This window comes from Eurosta solidaginis, chromosome 4 (assembly GCF_040869045.1).
Source record: "Eurosta solidaginis isolate ZX-2024a chromosome 4, ASM4086904v1, whole genome shotgun sequence".
Taxonomy (NCBI): Eukaryota; Metazoa; Arthropoda; class Insecta; order Diptera; family Tephritidae; genus Eurosta; species Eurosta solidaginis.
In genome coordinates this window covers 33,536,531-33,560,122 of record NC_090322.1, presented here as the reverse complement: position 1 = coordinate 33,560,122, position 23,592 = coordinate 33,536,531, and the positions used below count along the sequence as shown (strand labels likewise).

At 44.6% G+C, this 23,592-nt stretch overlaps 1 protein-coding gene across 1 annotated transcript; it reads left to right on the top strand.

Annotated features, from left to right (window-relative positions):
* Positions 1 to 794: 794 nt before the first annotated feature.
* Positions 795 to 2,036, top strand: LOC137247805 (BTB/POZ domain-containing protein 3-like). The gene is made up of 2 exons (XM_067778751.1): positions 795 to 897; positions 958 to 2,036. The coding sequence occupies exons 1-2, from the start codon at positions 869 to 871 to the stop codon at positions 1,865 to 1,867; spliced, it is 939 nt and encodes a 312-aa protein (XP_067634852.1). The 5' UTR covers positions 795 to 868; the 3' UTR covers positions 1,868 to 2,036.
* The last annotated feature ends 21,556 nt before the right edge of the window (positions 2,037 to 23,592 follow it).

Below are 23,592 nucleotides of genomic sequence, written 5' to 3'. Positions count from 1 at the left end.
CTCTTCGATTTCCAGAACTTACTAGTTGTTTCGGCTACAAAATCGCCAGCCACAACTACGTGCACAAATTATTGCTCTCTCTTGTGACAACTCAGATAAGATATATGCATGTGTTTGTGCATTGCCGCTCCGCTGCTCGTATACGTACATATGTGTAGACGCAATTATTTATTCGTTTATGTAGATACATAAAGATTGAATTATTGATGTGAATGTTTGTAGTTTACAGTCTCCCGCGCGCACATAGGCATATAAGTAAATGCATCTGTGTGTGACAATTCTCTGGGCTGCCTTATATATGTGTATACTTGATTTAATTATTAACGTAAATGCTGCTTGGCATGGCCTTAGCATCGCCTTAGTGATGGGATAATTTAGTGATGCTAATATCCGTGACAATATAATAGTTAACATTATTTAATGGATAGGGCTTATCCTACATGTCTGGCGTTCCAGGTTCTGTGATCAAAATGGACTGGTTGCATCGGGAGTTCATATTTACAAAACCTATTTTTAGTGATAACTTTTGAATGGGAAATAATATTTACCCTCCGCCTTCGAACCAATAATACTTACACTAAAACAAGTATTTTTATCCTTTTTCCCATAATTTTTGAGCGCTATTCTACAGTTGTAGGTCAAACTAAAGTTTACCAAAATTTTTGTCACGTTTTTCGTTTTGGCTGGCACATTTTTTGTTCTGGCACCCGCTTCAGCTGGCGCGAGGGATTTATCTGTGATTGTTGCCAGCAACAACTAGAAGATAAATCCCTCATGAGAGCGAAAATATGAGAGCGTAAGCAAAACCTTCGTATCAATCTAATCTATGACGTTTATCGCTTAGTTGACACACTTGTATAGGTACACTATGATTATGGAGAACTGGGATAGTTTAAGGTAAATTAATATCAATATAATCATTTGTTAAATAACTTACATATGCATTTACAACTCCAGCTATAGCGAAAAGTTAAGCTACCTAAAAACTTCGCGGGCAGATTGCAGCTTTGTAATAGGAAAAGGAAGGAACTCTAAGGTTATTAAAGCGCATAAATCTGTACTGGCGCGTGGGTCTACTGTCTTTGAAAGTATGTTCAGCGGTAATTACAAAGAAGCAGACGAGAGTTTCAATATACCTTTGGAAAATGTATTGGATTTCATTGACTTTAAAGCAGTGCTAGAGTGTATTTATTTCAAAAAAACCGATTCAATTGAAAGCTTAAACTTGAAGCGTTTGAAGCATGTCGCATATCTGGCGGATTATTATATGCTCGACGAACTTCTAAATGCTTGCCATATCAAAATGGAAAAAACTATTACCGAAAAGCATACAAGCTTTGATGATTTCTTACAATGTTTTGAATACCAAAATAAGTTGGGGCGGCGGTTTACTTCATACGTGAATAATGGTTCAACTTATACTTGGGCTAGTATTGAACAAAAATTCCCGTATGCATCTAATGAGTTATTGACTAATACGTCAGTATATGATTTGGATCCACTATATTTCTACGAACTGCTAAAGGTGTTTGCTTGTAAATTTAAAGAAACAGAACGCTTTTGTTTAATTGAAAACTATACTAAGATACACCGACAAAAAATAAAGGAATTTAAACTCACCACAAGCCAGATAGACGATTCTAATGAAACAAATGTCGAAAATGCAGATCCAGGAAAAACATTGAAAGAAATGTTTAACTTAATTAACTTTAAGCAAATGACTCTCGCCGAGTTTAAGTTGGGGGCTGCCGTTTCCGAAGTTTGGAATACCACTGCTGAGGAAAAGTTTGAACTCTTGCTTGCAATTAGTATGAAATATTCTTCGTCTTGTCAGGTAACGTGCGGTTACTGCTGCTCACCTATATGACGCATCTCACAGAAGTGAATTTCGGTAAAAGTCGGAAAAATTTTTGCGAAAAACCGAAAAATTACTCCGGACCAATTTTAACTTTGTCCGAAGATATTTGCAGTTGAAGCTGGCAATTTTCAGTAATGTTAAGTAATTTTTGTTTGTGATTAAAAACTTTAAAACAAAATAGGAATTAAGTTTTTTTTAAATTCTTGGGCTTTTAAAAAATGGCTAGAACCATGGTATACGATTTTTGAAAACTACGGTTTTTACACCCCAAGTAAAAATTTTAGAGTGTTATAACCAATAACAACGGAGTTATGCCAGCATCTTCTGCATGTATTGAATGTAAAAATAAATTTTTCTATTTCTATGGTAAAATTTTAAATTTGTTGGTTAGGGCCATTGTGGAATTACCAGATGAAGTAAATTGAAAAAGAGAACGTGTACATTATCTGAAACGGTTTTAACGGTATACGTATTGAAAAATAGAAGTAGAAAAATAAATGGACGTTAATAAACTGAATTTTGCAGCATAGCAGTCCTACCTAATATCAGTGCAAAAGGAGATACTGGCCCGACGCTTCCCAAGGCAGTCGGTTCTATGTAACGGAGCGACTCGGGTTTTTTCCCGACCAAGGACTGTCATTTCAGTGTGACCCCATTTAATTTGTTTCGTCCCTCCCACAAATTGTCATCCTCCCAGCAGCTCCTTGCAGCAGGACTGCTACATATTCTCTTACTCCGGGAAGGTATCGAACCCAATCCGGGTCCGTCTCCTGACCCCGGTCATGATAAATGGTTTTGCTGCATCTGCCAGAAAAGAATCTTTTTAGGACGGTCATACTCTGTTCAGTGTGTCTCGTGCAAGGGATGGTTGCATCGGACAGGTTGTTCTGGGCTTGATCCCAAAACCCGACGTCCACGTAACTTTTATAAATCTTTTGTGGCTCCTTGCTGCTCACGCCCAAAGGCGTCCCGTAGTCTACGCCTAAGCGTATCCCCACTACCTTCCAGCAGCTTCGCTGCTCAGCAAGCCACAACAAGTACCCGCTGCTGCTCGCGCCCCACGGCGCCAACAACTCAAACAGCTGATACCACTCATAACTACTACCTTCGTAGTAGAGCTGGTAGCAATGCTGAGCATCAGCCCCTGCCCCCGTCTTCTTCTCCCCCTCTCTTTTCTGGCAGCAATCGTGCAGGTCAGGGAAACAGACTCTTAGTCCCTGCCTCCGTTTGCACCGTCTGCCAGCACAGAATATATAGGTTTGCGACATCCGCTCAATGCAGCTCCTGCCTTGGGTGGTGCCACTTTCCTAGATGTTCTGGTCTCCGCGACGGCAACCCCTCGACGGGTTTCATCGCGCCGTGTTGCCAGGTCGCAAACCCAAATCATCCGGGTACCCCAATGCTTGCCCAAGGGCGCCCAGTCCCAAGGCCACAACAGCAATTGCGTCCTGGCCTTCCACAACCTAGGCGTAGTCACCCCTCACTTACCCCTAGAGTGGCGGCGTCACCCCTCATGCACTTCAGAATTCTGCAGTTCAACTGTAATTGACTAACTGGGAAGATTACGGAGATAGTCGATTTCATGAAGCGGCACAACATCCGCATTGCTGCGATTCAAGAGACTAAACTCACAGCAAGATCTGCATTGCAGACCTGCTCTGGTTATAATGTCCACAGGAAAGACCGCGAGAGCGGAAATGGAGGCGGCCTCGCGTTTATCATACACCACTCTGTGCAATATCATATATTTGATCCTGGCATCGACCGCAGTGACAATGTCTTAGAACGTCAAGGCCTATCTGTCCGGTCAGGCGATGCAAATCTAGAAATCATCAACATCTACATCCCTCCTGTCACCTGTTGCCCCAGTGGATACCGCCCTAATATCGAGGCCTTACTCACTGGCAACAATCGCATTATCTTAGGCGATTTCAATGCTCATCACGACCTATGGCATTCAAACTTGCGGGCGGACAGTAGGGGTGAGATGTTGGCGGATCAAATAGACGAAACGACGTTCTGCACAATAAACGGAGACGCCCCCAATGGTAGGAAGCTGTCATAGCTCGCCAGATATCTCAATCGTAACTCGTAAACTGCGTCAACTGGCAGCCGATGGTAACATTGGCATCCGACCACCTGCCCATGCTTGTGTTTTTCCGCTTCATACGGCTGGGTTCTCAGGTGCCGTATTTCCTTAAAATGCTTACGGAGATGACTCCTTAGGCCCCTAGGCGGTGCTGGTTCGTCAATCAGATGTCTGTTGGGATGCCCAGGTTTCTGGGTATTCAACAGAAACTGTTTGGTCAGCATCTCATTTCTCTCCCTGATGGGGAGTATTCTCGCCTCATTATGCAGATGGTGTTCTGGGGACATAAGAAGACAGCCCGTGGCGATTCTGAGAGCAGTATTTTGGCAGGCCTGTAGTTTCTTCCAGTGGGTGGTTTTTAGGCTTGGCGACCATATGGGTGACGCGTAGCACCTAATCGGCTGGCTAATTGCTTTGTATGTGGTCAAGAGCGTTTCTTTATCTTTTCCCCAGGTACTTCCAGCAAGGGATTTGAGGATTTTATTACGGCTCTGAATTCTTGGAACAATTGCGGTTGCGTGCGCACCAAAATGTAGATCCTGATCAAACGTCACACCCAAGATTTTGGGGTGTAGGACAGTCGGTAGCGTAGTGCCATCGACGTGGATGTTCAATATGGTCGACATTTAGGGCGTCCATGTTGTAAACAAGGTCGCGGAAGATTTAGTCGGTGACTATGCCAGGTTTCGCGAGGCGAAAAAACTGGAGAGATCAGGGAGATAGCCGTTTATTTTATTGCATAGCTCATCGATCTTTGGGCCTGGGCCTGTGGCCATTATTGTGCAGTCATCGGCGTAGGAAACGATTGTGACTCCTTCCGGTGGTGAAGGTAGCTTAGATATGTAGAAATTAAACAAAAGCGGGGATAGGACACCACCCTGCGGCACCCCTTGTTTAATTCTCCTTTGTTTTGATGTTTCGTTTCTGAATTGCACCGATGCCTGCCGACCACCCAGATAATTTGCGGTCCACCTTTTAAGACATGGGGGAAGGGTAGACCCTTCCAGGTCTTCCAGTAACGAGCCATGGTTGACCGTATCAAAAGCTTTTGATAGGTCTAACGCTACGAGTACTGTTCTATGGTGGGGATATTGATTCAAACCGCAATTTATCTGGGTGCTAATGACATTTAGCGCGGAGGTAGTGCTGTGGAGTTTTCTGAAGCCATGCTGATGGGAGGCTAGTTGCAAATTTGCTTGGAAATAAGGGAGCAAAATGGCTTCGAGCGTCTTTGCTACTGGCGATAGGAGAGATATCGGACGATACGACTCTCCTATGTTAGCTGGTTTACCAGGCTTTAGTAGCGGGACCACCTTGGCCATTCTCCATTTCTCGGGTATGACAAAGGTGGAAAGAGACAGGCTGAAGACCTGCGCTAAATATTTGAAACCCTCTTTCCCTAGGCTTTTAAGCATCGGCACGGCTATGCCGTCTGGGCCCACTGCTTTGGATGGTTTAGCGCGACCAATGGCGTCCTCAACCTCTCTAGCGGTGATGGTAATTGGTGACGCGCTGAGTTTGTGTTTATGTGCGTGTCTATTGGCTCTCCGTCTATCTTTGTCGACCGTAGGATGCATTATATATTGTCGGCAGAAAGCGCTCGCGCATTTTTTCGCATCCGACAGCACCTTATCGCCAAAGGCGATGGAAACTTTGTCTTTGTGCTTAGTCGGATTCGATAGGGACTTTACGGTGGACCAAAGTTTACCTACACCGGTAGAGAGGTTACAACCTCTTAGGTGCTCTTCCCATTTCGCCCGCTTGTGTTCGTCCACAAGCAATCTGATGCGTTGGTTTATACCCCTTATTTGGGGGTCGCCTGGATCAAGCTGTCTTATAAGGTCGCGTTCCCTCGCTAAGCTCGCGGCCTCCGCCGGGAAGTGGGGCCGGATTTCGGGAATTCTCCCGGCGGGAATGAAATGTGCCGAGGCGGATTCAATGACCTTACGGAAGGCACGCTCCCCTTGGCGGGCATCAGTCGGGATAGGGAGGGCAGCAAAGCTGCTGTCTGTTGCAGATTTATATTCTTCCCACTTTCCTTTTTTGAAGTTTATGAAAGTGCGTTTTTCGGTGACGATGAAGTCGGCGGTACGCTCGAACGAAATAAGTATGGGCAGGTGGTCGGATGCCAATGTTACCATCGGCTGCCAGTTGACGCAGTTTACGAGTTCTGCGCTCACGATTGAGATATCTGGCGAGCTATGACAGCTTCCTACCATACGTGTGGGGGCGTCTCCGTTAATTGTGCAGAACGTCGTTTCGTCTATTTGATCCGCCAACATCTCACCCCTACTGTCCGCCCGCAAGTTTGAATGCCATAGGTCGTGATGGGCATTGAAATCGCCTAAGATAATGCGATTGTTGCCAGTGAGTAAGGCCTCGATATTAGGGCGGTATCCACTGGGGCAACAGGTGACAGGAGGGATGTAGATGTTGATGATTTCTAGATTTGCATCGCCTGACCGGACAGATAGGCCTTGACGTTCTAAGACATTGTCACTGCGGTCGATGCCAGGATCAAATATATGAAATTGCACAGAGTGGTGTATAATAAACGCGAGGCCGCCTCCATTTCCGCTCTCGCGGTCTTTCCTGTGGACATTATAACCAGAGCAGGTCTGCAATGCAGATCTTGCTGTGAGTTTAGTCTCTTGAATCGCAGCAATGCGGATGTTGTGCCGCTTCATGAAATCGACTATCTCCGTAATTTTCCCAGTTAGTCCATTACAGTTGAACTGCAGAATTCTGAAGTGCATGAGGGGTGACGCCGCCACTCTAGGGGTAAGTGAGGGGTGACTACGCCTAGGTTGTGGAAGGCCAGGACGCAATTGCTGTTGTGGCCTTGGGACTGGGCGCCCTTGGGCAAGCATTGGGGTACCCGGATGATTTGGGTTTGCGAACTGGCAACATGGCGCGATGAAACCCGTCGAGGGGTTGCCGTCGCGGAGACCAGAACATCTAGGAAAGTGGCACCACCCAAGGCAGGAGCTGCATTGAGCGGATGTCGCAAACCTATATATTCTGTGCTGGCAGACGGTGCAAACGGAGGCAGGGACTAAGAGTCTGTTTCCCTGACCTGCACGATTGCTGCCAGAAAAGAGGGGAGGAGAAGAAGACGGGGGCAGGGGCTGATGCTCAGCATTGCTACCAGCTCTACTACGAAGGTAGTAGTTATTAGTGGTATCAGCTGTTTGAGTTGTTGGCGCCGTGGGGCGCGAGCAGCAGCGGGTACTTGTTGTGTCTTGCTGAGCAGCGAAGCTGCTGGAAGATAGTGGGGATACGCTTAGGCGTAGACTACGGGACGCCCTTGGGCGTGAGCAGCAAGGAGCCACAAAAGATTTATAAAAGTTACGTGGACGTCGGGTTTTGGGATCAAGCCCAGAACAACCTGTCCGATGCAACTATCCCTTGCACGAGACACACTGAACAGAGTATGACCGTCCTAAAAAGATTCTTTTCTGGCAAATGCAGCAAAACCATTTCTCAGGACCGGGGTGAGGAGACGGACCCGGATTGGGTTCGATACCTTCCCGGAGTAAGAGAATATGTAGCAGTCCTGCTGCAAGGAGCTGCTGGGAGGATGACAATTTGTGGAAGGGACGAAACAAATTAAATGGGGTCACACTGAAATGACAGTCCTTGGTCGGGAAAAATCCCGAGTCGCTCCGGTACATAGAACCGACTGCCTTGGGAAGCGCTTCTCCCCCCTCTTTTCCGGCAGCAATCGTGTAGGTCAGGGAAACAGACTCTTAGTCCCTACCTCCGTTTGCACGGTTTGCCAGCACAGAATATATATGTTTGCGACATCCGCCCAATGCAGCTCCTGCCTTGGGTGGTGCCACTTCCCTAGATGTTCTGGTCTCCGCGACGGCAACCCCCCAACGGTTTTCATCGCGCCATGTTGCCAGGTCGCAAACCCAAATCATCCGGGTACCCCAATGCTTGCCCAAGGACGCCCAGTCCTAGGGCCACAACAGCAATTGCGTCCTGGCCTTCCCCAACCCAGGCGTAGTCACCCGTCACTTACCCCCAGAGTGGCGACGTCTCCCCTTATGCACTTCAGAATTCTGCAGTTAAACTGTAATGGACTAACTGGGAAGATTACGGAGATAGTCGATTTCATGAAGCGGCAAAACATCTGCATTGCTGCGATTCAAGAGACTAAACTCACAGCAAGATCTGCATTGCAGACCTGCTCTGGGTATAATGTCCACAGGAAAGACCGCGAGAGCGGAAATGGAGGCGGTCTCGCGTTTATCATACACCACTCTGTGCAATATTATATATTTGATCCTGGCATCGACCGCAGGGACAATGTCTTAGAACGTCAAGGCCTATCTGTCCGGTCAGGCGATGCAAACCTAGAAATCATCAACATCTACATCCCTCCTGCCACCTGTTGCCCCAGTGGATACCGCCCTAATATCAGGGCCTTACTCACTGGCAACAATCGCATTATCTTAGGCGATTTCAATGCCCATCATGATCTATGGCATTCACACTTGCGGGCGGACAGTAGGGGTGAGATGTTGGCGGATCAAATAGAAGAAACGACGTTCTGCACAATAAACGGAGACGCCCCCACACGTATGGTGGGAAGCTGTCACAGCTCGCCAGATATCTCAATCGTGAGGGCAGAACTCGTAAACTGCGTCAACTGGCAGCCGATGGTAACATTGGCATCCGACCACCTGCCCATACTTATTTCGCTTGAGCGTAACGCCGACTTCATCGTCACTGAAAAACGCACTTTCATAAACTTCAAAAAAGGAAAGTGGGAAGAATATAAATCCTTTACAGACAGCCGCCTAGCTGCCCTCCCTATCCCGACTGATGCCCGCCAAGGGGAGCGTGCCTTCCGTAAGGTCATTAAATCCGCCTCGGCACATTTCATTCCCGCCGGGAGAATTCCCGAAATCCGGCCCCACTTCCCGGCGGAGGCCACAAACTTACCGAGAGAACGTGACCTTATAAGACAGCTTGATCCAGGCGACCCCCAAATAAGGGATATAAACCAACGCATCAGATTGCTTGTAGATGAACACAAGCGGGCGAAATGGGAGGAGCACCTAAGAGGTTGTAACCTCTCTACCGGTGTGGGTAAACTTTGGTCCACCGTAAAGTCCATATCGAATCCGACTAAGCACAAAGACAAAGTTTCCATCGTCTTTGGCGACAAGGTGCTGTCGGACGCGAAAAAATGCGCGAGCGCTTTCTGCCGACAATATATAATGCATCCTACGGTCGACAAAGATAGACGGAGAGCCAATAGACGCGCACATAAACACAAATTCAGCGCGTCACCAATCACCATCACCGCTAAAGAGGTTGAGGACGCCATTGGTCGTGCTAAACCATCCAAAGCAGTGGGCCCAGACGGCATGGCCATGCCGATGCTTAAAAACCTAGGGAAAGAGGGGTTCAAATATTTAGCACATGTCTTCAATCTGTCTCTTTCCACCTTTGTCATACCTGAGAAATGGAAAATGGCCAAGGTGGTCCCGCTACTAAAGCCTGGGAAACCAGCTAACATAGGTGAGTCGTATCGTCCGATATCTCTCCTATCGCCAGTGGCAAAGACGCTTGAAGCCATTTTGCTCCCTTATTTCCAAGCAAATTTGCTGCTAGCCCCTCATCAGCATGGCTTCAGAAAACTCCATAGCACTACCACCGCGCTAAATGCCATTAGCACCCAGATAAATTGCGGTTTAAATCAATACCCCCACCATAGAACAGTACTCGTAGCGCTAGACCTATCAAAAGCTTTTGATACGGTCAACCATGGCTCGTTACTGCAGGACCTGGAAGGGTCTACCCTTCCCCCATGTCTTAAAAGGTGGACCGCAAATTATCTGGGTGGTCGGCAGGCATCGGTGCAATTTAGAAACGAAACATCAAAACCAAGGAGAATTAAACAGGGGGTGCCACAGGGCTAAGCTACCTCACCACCGGAAGGAGTCACAATCGTTTCCTACGCCGATGACTGCACAATAATGGCCACAGGCCCAGGCCCAAAGATCGATGCGCTATGCAATAAAATAAACGGCTACCTCCCTGATCTCTCCAGTTTTTTCGCCTCGCGAAACCTGGCATTATCACCGACTAAATCTTCCGCGACCTTATTTACACCATGGACGCCCCAAATGTCGACCATTTTGAACATCAACGTCGATGGCACTACGCTACCGACTGTCCTACACCCCAAAATCTTGGGTGTGACGTTTGATCAGGATCTACATTTTGGTGAGCACGCAGCTGCAATTGTTCCGAGAATTCAGAGCCGTAACAAAATCCTCAAATCCCTCGCTGGCAGTACTTGGGGAAAAGATAAAGAAACGCTCATGACTACATACAAAGCAATTAGCCAGCCGATTACGTGCTACGCGTCACCCATATGGTCGCCAAGCCTAAAAATCACCCACTGGAAGAAACTACAGGCCTGCCAAAATACTGCTCTCAGAATCGCCACGGGCTGTCTTCTTATGTCCCCAGAACACCATCTGCATAATGAGGCGATAATACTCCCCATCAGGGAGAGAAATGAGATGCTGACCAAACAGTTCCTGTTGAATACCCAGAAACCTGGGCATTCCAACAGACATCTGATTGATGAACCAGCACCGCCTAGGGGCTTAAGGAGTCATCTCCGTAAGCATTTTGAGGAAATACGGCACCTGAGAACCCAGCCGTATGAAGTGGAAAAACACAAGCAGGTCCTTGGTGAACTCCATAAACAGGCGTCGGACCTTTATGCCGGGAATTGCCCGGTGAATCCAGTACTTAACGAAAATTATCCAAAACTTGCGGAAGAGGAACACATACTCCCAGGTAAACGCGTGTCACTCTTGCTCAACTTCGTTCTGGATACTGTAACAGGTTAAACTCTTACCTATCCAGAATCAACCCCGACATACAAAATGTATGCCCCGCTTGCAATGTGTCCCCACATGACACCAACCATCTCTTCATTATGTGGAACCAACGCCGCTAACACCCCTTTCCTTATGGTCCACCCCTGTTAAAACGGCAAGTTTCCTTGGACTCCCGTTAGAGGATATTGATGACAATTTGTGATCGGTCGCGGCTATTAGGTGGGGCGAGCATTGCTACAACAACAACTGTTGGAATAAGCCACCAACGAAAGAGATTGGGGCAAAAATACAAAATCTCACCACACACCCACACCACACACCCACACGTTCCACAAGTCATACACCAAAAGAGCATCTACGCCGACTAGTCTGGCAACCCATTTGGCCCTAAATCGACGGCAGCACTGGCATGCACTTACCACACACACTTGTCAAATAAATATAGATACTTTGTATTAGTAATTGTCTGTATTGATATTCTTTTGTATTTTATTATATACTTTGTAATTTGTCGATATCCGTTATTCGTTTATAAAAAGACAAAGAGACTTTGCCGCTAAGGCCAGTTACATTTTAATACCACATTTTGTCGTGTCATTTTTTAAGCCGTGGACAACAATCGTGAGATTTTTTTGCCTTCCAAGTAATTTTGTGTCTGTAAAATTCGTGTAGAGTAAAATTTGTTCATTTCCGCGTCAAATTGTTTGTTTTCCGCCATTTGCTCGTACAAGTTAAAGGGCCAGTATTTCTTAATATGCTAACTAGAGCACGAAGTAGGACTGGCAGCGAAGAAGTAGAGGATGCCAACGAATCCTTTTCCGTCGCCGATAATACAATCTTGGAGAATGTCAATTCCCAAAATGCACAAGCTGTCTCTGCCGAGCAGTCTACAACAGGCATAACCAGCCAATTAGCCGCAATAGTAGCCAGTATTGTGTCACTTAGTGAAGGCATGAGGGAATTGCGCAACGAAACTCAATATCTACGGGAGCGTGCATGTTCCGATTCCAGCAGTATGGGAAATGCATCAAATCAACCACCAATGGTGCCAGTAACTACGTCATCACTTGCCACACCGCCAATATCGCGGATAACATTTGCCAATAATATATCATCATGGCCGCCAGCAACTACACTTGCTACAGAAGGCAACATGTCACCAACTAACGCCCAGAGATTGCCACTTCCACCATCAACATCAGCCGCGCTTGTACAAAGAGAAACAGCGCAAGTATCGACGTCAGCAGCCGTGCCATCGGCTACAGAAGCGCAATGGCGTGCTCAGTCAGGTCTAGATGGTTTATCAGCTAGCGGATCATATGCTTCTTCTGCACCACATTTTTTATTACAACAGCTGCAGGTATCTGCACATGCTTTGCCACAAGCATCATTGCACGCCACTGCAAATGCGTTGAACCAGCCAGTATTTATGTCACAGCAGCCGCATGGTTATATGCGGGTACAGCCAACACCTCCTGCGCCATATAATATTGAGTCAGGAGTTTTGCACAGAGCAAAGTTGTACCCACTGCCGGAGTTTGACGGCAATCCCGAGGATTGGCCGCTGTTTTACTCCAGTTTCGCCGACACAACACATGAGTTCAACTATAGTGATCGCCAAAATTTAATGCGCCTACAAAAGGCGTTAAAGGGTGATGCGAAGCGGGCAGTCACATCACTGCTTATCTTCCCAGAAAACGTGCAAAACATATTAGAAGAGCTGAGATTTAACTTCGGTCGGCCAGAACTGCTGATTCGTGCGCAGTTACGTAAGGTACAATCATTTCCAAATATAACAGAGGACCGTATGGAACAGGTGTTGGACCTCTCCAATCAGGTACGCAATATAACTGCATTCTTTAAGTCAGCAAGGTGTGAGCAGCACTTAGTAAATCCGACGTTGCTTGAGCAACTTATTTCAAAACTCCCAGCCTCGAAACAGTTCGAGTGGAGTAAACACGCATCTACGGTGACACCATTTGCCACAGTGGAAACCTTTGCCGAATGGGTCGGTAACCTAGCCAAAATAATAGCTATTATGCCAAAAGTTGCTGATAAGGCAACACATTCAACATCATTTAGAGCTCCTCGTCGATCGGATCAGAGACCGGTCATAGCAAGTCGCTTTCTACACAGTAGTCAGGGTAATATAAATCAACAATGGATGTGCATTGCGTGCAATCAGTCACACTCATTGGAGGACTGTCCCCAATTTAAAACACGTAACATAGAAAACCTAGTCAAACGTCAACGTCTTTGTTTTGCATGCCTGCAAGGAGGACACAATTTGCAAAGCTGTCAAAAGAAAAAGCGGTGTAATATACAAGAATGTCAACGTGTACATCATCGCTTACTGCACGCACCATCGAATACGCATACGGTCACATCAGCTACCACAAATAATGCGGAAGTCGTCCTCAGTTGCCAAAGTGAGTGTCGTTCCATTCTATTTAAAGTTATACCCGTCACATTATTTGGGCCGAAGGGTCACATGGAGACACACGCCATGTTCGACGAAGGCTCTTCTATTTCTTTGCTAGAAGAAGACGTCGCTAATCAGCTGGGTTTGAATGGTCAATCATCATCACTAACACTACAATGGTATGGCGAGAACACAGCAACAGAGAAATCCCGCATAGTGTCGTTGGAGGTACAGGGTAATCAAGGTGGCGCACCATTTCCACTCAAGAACGTTCGCACAGTCAAAAGCTTGAATCTGCCTAGTCAATCGTTTCAAAACTATCGCCATTTTGGTAACTTACCAGTCGCCAGCTACAAAAACGTAAAGCCGACGTTGCTCTTGGGTTTAGACAACAGCTTTCTCGGTATTGCCACCGAAACAGTTACGAACGGGCCGAGCCAATTAATTGCCGCCAAGACAAAATTAGGATAGCTGGCTTACGGGCCAACTGATAAGATGGATTCGACTAGTCCACGGGTACTTATGATCAGAGACCCGCCTCTGTCGAAAAAGATATGCAACATGGTCGAAGAATATTTTACATTAGAAAACTTGGGAGTGAAAGCAGCTGTTATCGAGGGAGAAGACGATATGCGTGCAAAAGCTATTTTGAAATCGACAGCAATTAAGATCGGCGACAGGTACGAGATTGGTTTGTTGTGGAAGCAAGACGACATTGTATTTCCGCCTAGCTACGATATGGCGAAGAGACGGTTGCTTAGTATTGAGAACAAAATGAAGAGAAGCACAGTTTTTGCTGAGAGTTACACCAAAGGCATGGCGCGCTACATAGAGAAGGGCTATGCCAGAGAGCTATCTGCAGCTGAAGTCAACAACCAAAGTGGGAAGGTATGGTATCTCCCACATTTCGGTGTAATGAGCCCTCATAAACCCGGTAAGCTGCGCATAGTCTTCGACGCAGCCGCAATGGTCACCAACACATCGCTCAACTCAGAACTGCTTAAGGGTCCGGAGCAAGCACAATCGCTCTTTGCTATTTTACATCGGTTTTGCCAAGGGTCGGTGGCAGTTGCGGTTGATATTGAAGAGATGTTCTCCCAGGTAAAAATCAAACCAGATGATCAGCACGCACAGAGGTTCCTGTGGAGAAACGACAGCAACTCTGATATACGGGTCTACGTAATGACCTCTATGATTTTTGGAGCAGCCTGCTCTCCCTGTTGCGCTGAATATGTTAAAAATACAAACGCGCTACAATTTTCGTCAACTTTCGTCAAAATTTCTACCGATATCTTACAGTGTAAGCGTCCACCCACCAAACGAGAGTTACTAGCCATAGTGATGTCGATTTATGATCCCTTCGGGTTTCTCGCATGTATAACAATTGCAGGAAAGTTACTGATACAAGCCATGTGGAAGCGGAAGATCCAATGGGACGAGCATCTACCTAATGATCTCGGAAGGGCATGGTCGACATGGTGGTCCATGTTCCAAAATATCAAAACACTGTCAATACCGCGCTGCTATGGAAATGTATTGCCAATCGCTGACGAAATCGAGGTCCATATATTCGTTGATGCAAGTTCAACAGCATATGCAGCTGTAGCCTATCTGCGAATGCGTAAAGGTCATCAAATTCACATCGCATTCATCTGTGCCAAATCTCGATGCGCACCTGTAAAAGGAATGACGATTCCTCGCCTGGAGCTCCAAGCAGCTGTGTTAGGATGCCGCCTAAAAACATTCATTCAGCAGAGCCATGATTTCCAGATTCATCGCTTTGCGTTCTGGTTCGACTCACAAACGGTGGTTATGTGGATACGCTCAAGGGAGCGAAAGTATAAACCCTTCGTCGAGCACCGTATCGCCGAAATTTTGACATCAACAGATAGTGGCATGTGGCGATGGTTACCCTCAGAAACCAACGTAGCCGATGACGCAACGCGAGCAACATTTACACAATGCTCATCACATCGATGGTTTACGGGGCCAGAATTTTTGCAACAAGGCACCGAGGAATGGCCAGGCGAGCCAGTTCAACTTGATACATCCGAGTGCAGTCGTGAAGAAATACCAGAAAGAATTATGCTGTTATGTCAAACAGGTGACTTAATCAAATACACTAACTATTCTTGTTTTTTAAAGATAGTCAGAATTGTCGCTTGGATACTACGCTTTGTGGGGAATAGCCGCAGTAAGAGTCATTTACGAGGAGAGCTAACAGCTGCCGAAGTCACTGAAGCAGAAAAGTATATTTGTCGCCAAATACAACAAGAATGTTTTCGAGCTGAAGTTGCAACATTGAAAGCCAAGCAACAACTTCCGAAGAGTAGTTGTCTCCACAAACTTACGCCTTTCGTCGATGAAGACAACATTATCAGAGTACATGGACGCATCGATTCAGCCTTTTGTCTACCATTGTCAGCCAGACAGCCGATAATATTGCCACAAAACCACTATGTCACGCGCCTGATCATGCAACAATTCCACGTAAGAAGACATCATCAAAACGATCTTTTAGTTATCAACGAAATGCGTCAGAAATATTGGGTGCCATCTGCCAAAAGGTTACTGAGGTCGATCAAACTAGCTTGTCCAATCTGCATCCGCTGGACTGCCAAACCCGTTGTGCCGCTAATGGGACAACTACCATCAGATCGCTTGACGCCCTTCGTTCGTCCGTTTTCATATGCGGGCGTTGATCTCTGCGGACCATTTCTGGTTACGATTGGTCGCAGAACAGAGAAGCGTTGGGTGGTATTATTTACATGCATGACGACAAGAGCCATTCATCTCGAGGTAGCCGAAGATCTCTCCACCGACGCCTTCATCATTTGCTTAAGGAACTTCGTCAATCGACGCGGAGTCCCAGTGCAAATCAGAAGCGACAATGGGACGAATTTTGTTGGTGCCCAGCGTGAGTTGAAGTCCGAGGACCGACTGTTTGATTTCGGGCGCATCGAGCAAGAAATTACGAAGCAGAATATTGAATGGCGTTTCAACTGCCCCGCCAATCCCAGCGCAGGTGGCTGCTGGGAACGATTGATACAGTGTGTTAAGAAGCTATTGCACCGCGTACTAAAGGAAGATGCGCCTCGAATCGAAACCTTCCGAAGTGTCCTGATAGAGGCAGAGAACATTGTTAACAGTCGCCCGCTGACAGATATCCCAGTTAGTCCAGAGGAGGAGGAGCCACTTACTCCTAATCATTTCCTGGTCGGATGCATGAACTCCACGCAGACACCCAGCCTGGATGAAGCCAACATCTGTCCGCGAAAGCAATGGAAGATTGCGCAAAATTTAAAAGATAGAATCTGGAAGCGGTGGATGGTGGAATACCTGCCACAACTGCTGTGTCGACCCAAATGGAGGGAGGAATCCGATCCTCTAAAGCTTGATCAGCTGGTGATTGTCTGCGATCCCGCGCTGCCAAGAAGCCAATGGCAGATGGGTAAGGTGGTGGAAGTATTTCCTGGTAAGGATGGTCGAATTCGAAGCGCGGCCATAAAGACATCTCACGGAATCCTACGTCGTCCAGCCAGCAAGCTAGCCGCTTTAAAGTATCGTGAATCCGCCGAAGATTCACTGGTCGGTGGGATGTTGGAATAAGCCACCAACGAAAGACATTGGGGCAAAAATACAAAATCTCACCACACACCCACACGTTCCACAAGTCATACACCAAAAGAGCATCTACGCCGACAAGTCTGGCAACCCATTTGGCCCTAAATCGACGGCAGCACTGGCATGCACTTACCACACACACTTGTCAAATAAATATAGATACTTTGTATTAGTAATTGTCTGTATTGATATTCTTTTGTATTTTATTATATACTTTGTAATTTGTCGATATCCGTTATTCGTTTATAAAAAGACAAAGAGACTTTGCCGCTAAGGCCAGTTACATTTTAATACCACATTTTGTCGTGTCATTTTTTAAGCCGTGGACAACAAACAACAACAACAGTGCTGGTGGAAGAGAGTCAGCAAATACCACCAAAATCAGAAGCAGTCATCTGGGCAAAGGTTGATGGAGGTTGTGGGACAAACAAATTGTGGGTTGTCGAAGCAGCAAATAAATCAGCACTGAACATACTTGTAGGAAAAACCCTGGCTATGACAAAGAGTACTCAATGAGTTCAAGTCACCATTCAATTTGATCAAAGGAGCTATTTTGGGAAGATGCCAAGAGGCCGAAGTAGTTATTAACTGTGAACAGCTCCAGAAACACGTTTCATCTAGTAATACTGATCTTTCAAATGACATCACGGCATGGACGCAGGGGCTAGAGGAAGCCTATCAGAGTAAGGCAAAACAACTGCTCCTAAAGTACGCAAACATATTTGACCAGGATGGTTCCAAACCAGGCTGCACCAATGTTGTGAAACATCAAATTGACACTGGCGATGCGAGGCCAATCCGTCCAGCTCCACGTAGTGTTCCACTGGCGAAGCGAGAAGTTGTGGGTCAAATCATACAAGAAATGAGCGACAGCGGCGTCATCGAACCATCAGCTAGTCCATGGAGCTCACCGGTAGTACTTGTAAAGAAGAAGGATGGAAAAATTAGGTTTTGCGTGGACTACCGGAAGTTGAATGACGTTACGAAAAAGGATAGCTACCCATTGCCAAGAATTGACGACACTCTGGACTCGCTATCTGGTACGAAATGGTTTTCCACACTGGACTTGAAAAGCGGCTATTGGCAAGTTGAGGTGAAGAAGGAAGATAAAGAGAAAACAGCCTTCAGTGTCGGTGATGGTCTGTGGCAATTTACAGTGATGCCTTTTGGACTTTGTAATGCACCAGCTACTTTTGAGAGACTCATGGACCAGGTACTGAAAGGACTACATTGGAAAACATGCTTGGTGTACCTGGACGAGATCATCGTATTGGGCAAGAACTTTGATGAACATCTTGCTTGGAGGAAGTTTTCCAGAGGATAGCTGGCGCTGGTCTGAAGTTAAGTCCAAAAAAGTGTGCGCTGTTTAAAAAGGAAGTAAATTATTTGGGTCACAAGGTAACGACAGAGGGCATCTGCACTGCGAACGAAAAAATAGAGGCTGTAAAGGATTGGCCAAGACCACAGAACCTACATGAATTGAGAAGTTTCCTTGGGCTGTGCACATATTACCGCCGATTTGTACCAAATTTTTCCAGCGTAGCCCATAGCCTCCATGAGCTTACAAGAAAAAACAAAGCTTTTGAATGGAAGAAGGAGCAAGAAGTGGCATATCCGATTCCAGGAGCAACATTTATTCTAGATACAGATTCGAGTGGATATGCTATAGGAGGCGTTTTATCACAACTGGTCGATGGACAGGAGAAGGTAATTGCATTTACAGCCGTTCGATTGGAAAACCAGAGAGGAACTACTGTGTTACGCGGAGAGAGCTGTTGGCATTGGTAGAGTGCATTGAACATTTTCACAAATACCTCTACGGCCAGCGATTCCTTGTCAGGACAGATCACGCAGCGTTGAAATGGCTTCTGCAGTTCCGTAATCCGGAAGGACAATTGGCACGGTGGATCGAGCGACTACAAAGCTACGACTTTTCCATTGAGCATCGAAAAGGTAGTACCCATGGAAATGCTGATGCAATGTCACGAAGACCATGTAGTTTGGAATGCAAGCACTGTTCAAAAGCCGAGGCTAAAGAAGACATTATAGATGTCCGGCTAATGAATATAACATGTACAGATGCATGGGACAAGGAACAACTAAGCAAGTGTCAGCTAGAAGATACAGATCTGTCACATGTTATGCAACGGCACCAATGACTACAGCTTAAAGCGGCAGTTATGCGGCAGTTAAGCCGTGGTTACTCACGAACGTACGTAGAAAAAACGTGTCAGCTGACACGACCTATCTTATGAGTGTGCAATGTAAACGAAAACTCACCGACGTGCAACGCCCGTACGTACGTAGCCCGGAACGTAGAAATCAAAACAATTTTGATTTTTGCCGTAAGAACGTGTCAGCTGATTGCTCTCTCACTAGACAGAGTTGCCTAGTAAACTTTTGTACGCTAATTTTTGACGGTTTGCAATTTTATGCAAAAACGCATAATTAAAGTTTGAAAAATTGTGAAAATATTATGTAAAAGTGCTGATTATAAATTTTTTATCTATTTATACTTATTTAATATGTATTCCGGCCTTTTACAATATCAAAAATTAAATTGGAAAAAGTTGATGTTTCCATAAGCATACATGCAAAATGGTCAATGGCAACAGTGCTTATTTGTAAACAATACACACACAAATATGTTATGTACATGTACACAGACGCACACATTGATTCCTACGGGCTTGAGAGTTCGGTCAAACGTGCTTGGTACGACAAACGTCCGTACATACGGTACACGTCGGTGGGTAACTGCCGCATCACTCACGAACGTACGTACCAAAAACGTGTCAGCTGACACGACCTATCTTATGAGTGTGCAATGTAAACGAAAACTTACCGACGTGCAACGCCCGTACGTACGTAGCCCGGGAACGTAGAAATCAAAACAATTTAGATTTTTTCCGTAAGAACATGTCAGCTGATCTCTCTCTCACTAGACAGAGTTGCCTAGTAAACTTTTGTGCACTAATTTTTGACAGTTTGCAGTTTTATGCAAAAACACCAAATTAAATTTTGAAAAATTGTGAAAATAATTCGAAATAATTATGTAAAAGTGCAGATTATAAATATGTAATCTATTTATATTTATTTAATATAAATTCCAGCCTTTTACAACATCAAAAATTAAATTGGAAAAAGTTGATGTTTCCACAAGCATGCATGCAAAATGGTCAATGGCAACAGTGCTTATCTGTAAACAATACACACACAAATATGTTATTTACATGTACACAGACGCACACATTGATTCCTACGGGCTTGAGGGTTCGGTCAAACGTGTTTCGTACGACAAACGTCCGTACTTACGGCACACGTCGGTGGGTAAGTGCCGCTTAAACCAAAACCCAATTGGTTGGCTACGATACGGTTACGACCTTAACGGCACCAATAACCGATTGCATTGATTCTCATAAGGTTGGTCGAATCAGCTGTTATAAGGTTACCGATACGGTTACCGATAAAGCACCAATGTATGCATCTTTATGTCTACACATATGTACGTACACGCAGCGGAGATGAGATGCCCAAACACATGCAGACATCTTCAGCCCAATTCTAAACCAAAATTCCGTGCGAGTTTTTTCCCTTCTCCCATTCCTCGTATTCTAAATAAAAATTCCTTGTGAGTTTTTTCACTTCTCCCTTTCCTCCTATTCTGAACAATGTTCGAAAAAGCGGAAACCGGTTATGGGAGAAAAGTAGGTATTAAGAATGTGAGGGAGAGGGAGATTTCTCTGCCACTTCATAGGAGTTTTTTCACTTGGTTAAATTAAAGGGAATGCATCAAAATAGTTAAAGGAAATTGGTTCTTTTAAGAAAGAACACTTATTTGTATAAATTTGTGCTAAAATATGTATTTACATTCTACAACAATATTCTCACTGTAAATACAACAACAACTACAACCACAATATTCTTTATTTTAAGTCGAAAAGTATATCATAAGCAACGGTAGAGCTCTTGGTAAACATATTTGATGCAGCCATCCAGAAATTGCGCAAGGATTTTTTAATAAGGCTTAAATAGATTTTGGCATGTGACGAAGGACGAATTCAACTCAACTTGGCCGCCAGAAAATTGCTTTGCTGAATGAAAGCAGGCAACTCCGGCAGATTTGTGTTATGCGACCGTCTTCTTCTTATGTTCCGCTGTTGATGTTGCTGTTGCACCCAACAAATTTCCAACAATAATTAAACTTTTCAATATTTTAAACAAAATAAGAAATGTGCAACGAAATTTCAATTGACAAAACAGCTGACTTCGAAAATTCGAAATTCCTATTCCCCAATTATTGTTCTCCCTAGGAGAACAGAATTGGGGGAATTTTTCCGCGGGAATAAAAAAATCCGCGAGAACAAAATTCCGCGAGAATATTTAGAATTTGTCTGCTTATTGAGATGCTCCTAAATGTAGGCAATTATAATTGTGGAAGTGTCGCTCACACATACAAGCGCATGGGGTGTGAGAGAAGCTATACAAATTATACATCTGTAGTCGTAGCTAAGAAACCAACTAGTAAGTTCTGGAATGGAAAAGCCTAGAAGTATGCAACTAGGAAATCAAAGAGTATAAAAATGCGAGAACAGTAGAGGCGTGAATTCAGTTTCATTTGAGCTATCAATCAGTTTGGTTACTAAGCCAGCTAGTTGCAAAGTATGTGTTATTGTGAAGTACTTTCATAAAGGCCATTTTTCCATTATTCAATATTGGAGTTATTTATTCAACAGTTTAGCGATTCAAACTTAGCAGAAGGGCAAATAAGAGGATTTGCAGTAAAATCGTTACAATATTTTTCCTCAACAGTGCCAACTGAATATTTCCAACATTTGGGCCACACCGGACAGCGTGTCGATAAATATGAACGTCCTGAACTTGTATTGGGTACATGAGTTTTTGTGTAAAAAATATTTGGGTACCGATAACTCTCAAGGCAGAACCTCAACCAAAGAGGAAGAATACAATAAGAGCCGTCACTCGTTATTTTGTGGCGAGTATCTCGCTGGAAATTGAAAAAATTGATGCCGAATGTTTTCTGAGAGGGACATTTTTAATTGTGCAACTGTGATTTTTGGAAAGAGAATTAAATAAATTAATTAAATACAGTTGAAAAATAAACACAAATACCCCACGAAAATGTATAGAAGACATTTATAAACATCTCGCCTAAAAAAAAAGTAGCGACTACCTCTCAGTATACATCGAGTAAATGCCAAAAAAATAACGAGTGACGCCTCTTATTGTATTTATCCTCTTTGCCTCAACTCATATCCAACATCAATGCTTCGCATCAATTGTGGACGCTGTACCTGATTGATGACTTTTTATTTGATAGTCGCACACATACAAAAATTCAGTCAATCTGGTTGTAAATCGCGGAAGGCTTTAAGGAGAGTCTCTAGTTCAAAATTAGTGTATTTCTACTGTATTCTGAACCACTGATAGTTCGCCGTCTATCTCTTTTACATGTTTTCAACTAGCGAATTTAACATGGGGCGGTCCTAGGCGGTGGAAATTGTCCCCGCTGCTTTAACTTTTCACTAGTTCCTAACTATATACAACATAGTTGTCAAATTATTAGTGTAATTTTTTTATCATACACAAGTGCTTGAGCTTCATACGGGAGTGCTTTTTCTTGGCACTTTCATAAGAAATTCAAGCATTTTCACGATTCGAAATTATATGTGAGGGCATATGGGAGTGCTAACATTTTTATAACTTTCATGAAAAGGAAATGGTATATTAATTTCGTCACGAAACCCAAAATTGTAAGTCCTCAAAGGAAAATAGATAGGCCCACCATTAAGTATACCGAAATAATCAGGATGAAGAGCTGAGTTGATTTAGCCATGCCCGTCTGTCCGTCTGTCTGTTTGTATGCAAAATAGTCCCTCAATTTTTGAGATATCTTGATAAAATTTGGTGAGCGGGTGTATTTGGGTATCCGATTAGACATTTGTCGGAACCGGTCGGATCGGATCACTATAGCATATATCCTTCATACAACCGATTTTTCAGAAAAAGAGGATTTTTGTCATATCTTCCTCAATTTAACAGATTGAAGTTTCAAACTTCACCATACACCGTATATTGCACATATTGTTGTCTGAAAAAATTTATGAGATCGGTCGTATATATAATATATATCCCCCACAACCGATTGTTCAGATAAGAAACTTTTCGTAATTACAAAGTACCTACCTATTTTTATACTCAGTTGAGCAGAGCTCACAGAATATAATATCTTTGATTGAATAACGGTTGGTTGTACAGGTATAAAGGAATGGAGATAGATATAGACTTCCATATATCAAAATAACCAAGATCGAAAAAAATTTTATTGAGCCATGTCCGTCCGTCCGTCCGTTAACACGAAAACTTGAGTAAATTTTGAGGTATCTTGATCAAATTTGGTATGTTGATTCCTGATATTTCAAAAAGGCGTCCACCTACAGAACTAAGGCCCACTCCCTTTTAAAATACCCATTAACCCCTTTCATGTGATACCCATATCGTAAAAACAAATTCTAGGGTCACCCCTGGCCCACCTTTATGGCGATATCTCGAAACGGCGACCACCTATGGAACTAAAGATCACTCCCTTTTAAAATACTCATTAACACCTTTCATTTGATACCCATATCGTACAAACAAATTCTAGAGTCAACCCTGATCGACCTTTATGGCGATATCTCGAAAAGGCGTCCACCTATAGAACTAA